The following is a 1062-nucleotide window of genomic DNA, read 5'->3' as shown; positions in this document are numbered from 1 at the left end:
GAGAGAGAGAGAGGATGGATAAAGGCAGAGAGGGGAAGGATTGATGAGAGAAAGATGAGAGTTTTTCTTTTTTTTTGGTACCCTTTTAGACACAGGTAGATTATTCTGAAAGCAGATAGCCCAGTCCTTTGGCGTGAGAAAATAGGGAAGGAAGAAGAGAAGTGAAGACAAAACAGCAATGTAACTTACATTTATTTTACAAAGTGTTTGTGTCTGTTGTCCAACCTTTCTGCTGACATGCACTGGGTCTGTTTCATACCCCCCCCCCCCCACACACACACACATATCTTAACTGTGATTAAACCTCAAGAAGTGGCTTTTCAAGTTTGATGGTTAAGCTCTTCAGCTTGCACACAAGAGATATGAATGTGATTGCCATGTGGGGCAGACATTTTATCAGATTATTCTGTTCTCTCTGGGTTGGCTGTATTGGGCAGGGTGGAAGTAGCTGACCTTTTAAAATATCTAAGTCAAGTTGATGGAGGTGTAGACCATGTACCATCAGACTATGCTGGCGTTAACCTCATTTTGAAATATACATTAAAAAATGTTTAATCTTATCTGCAGGCTCGTATCAAGGTAAAGTGGTGGACTGGATGGATGCCCATTCTGAGGAGGCAGAGGTGTGGCGTAGCATGATCAACCACCCTAATGAATGGATCGATGCTCAGCTGCCTCTACGTGCTTCCATGGGAAAACAGAACGTGAAAAAATAGTCTTGCTATGGCACTGTACTTCGCAAAGGCGTGCGCACTGGGTATGTGTCAGTGAGGGGCCAAGGGGAAGAACCGGGTGGGGAGAGGTTAGGCCCAGAGGAACAAGATGGTTGTAACAGACGGGAACAATCTGGTAGCTACATATTGGATAGTCTTCAGTTCGGTAATGAATGCAATGTGTCTATGAGGGGGGGAAGCAGTCCTGTTAAATGCACTCCAGATCAGAGTAAGAGAATTACATGTTCAACGAAAGTTTTTCATAAAGAGGCTAAGGGAGATTCTACTGATGTGAAGTTGAGTGCTGGTAAAGATATTCAAGCTCTCAGAACAGATGCTGGTCTGTTTG

The 1062-nt window shown here is 43.8% G+C and overlaps 1 protein-coding gene across 7 annotated transcripts in view; it reads left to right on the top strand.

Moving 5' to 3' along the window:
* Positions 1 to 739, top strand: part of LOC101861240 (synaptotagmin-like protein 5) — a 99754-nt gene extending 99015 nt beyond the window's left edge. For all 7 annotated transcript variants that reach the window (XM_035972718.1, XM_005109738.3, XM_035972715.1 and 4 more), the window contains one exon: positions 568 to 739. In XM_035972718.1, coding sequence (XP_035828611.1) covers positions 568 to 716 — 149 coding nt within the window. In that variant the 3' untranslated portion in view covers positions 717 to 739. The remainder of the gene's footprint in view (positions 1 to 567) is intronic.
* Positions 740 to 1062: the final 323 nt, after the last annotated feature.

Source organism: Aplysia californica, unplaced genomic scaffold, assembly GCF_000002075.1.
Source record: "Aplysia californica isolate F4 #8 unplaced genomic scaffold, AplCal3.0 scaffold00810, whole genome shotgun sequence".
NCBI lineage: Eukaryota > Metazoa > Mollusca > Gastropoda > Aplysiida > Aplysiidae > Aplysia > Aplysia californica.
This window is presented reverse-complemented; position numbering and strand designations above follow the sequence as displayed.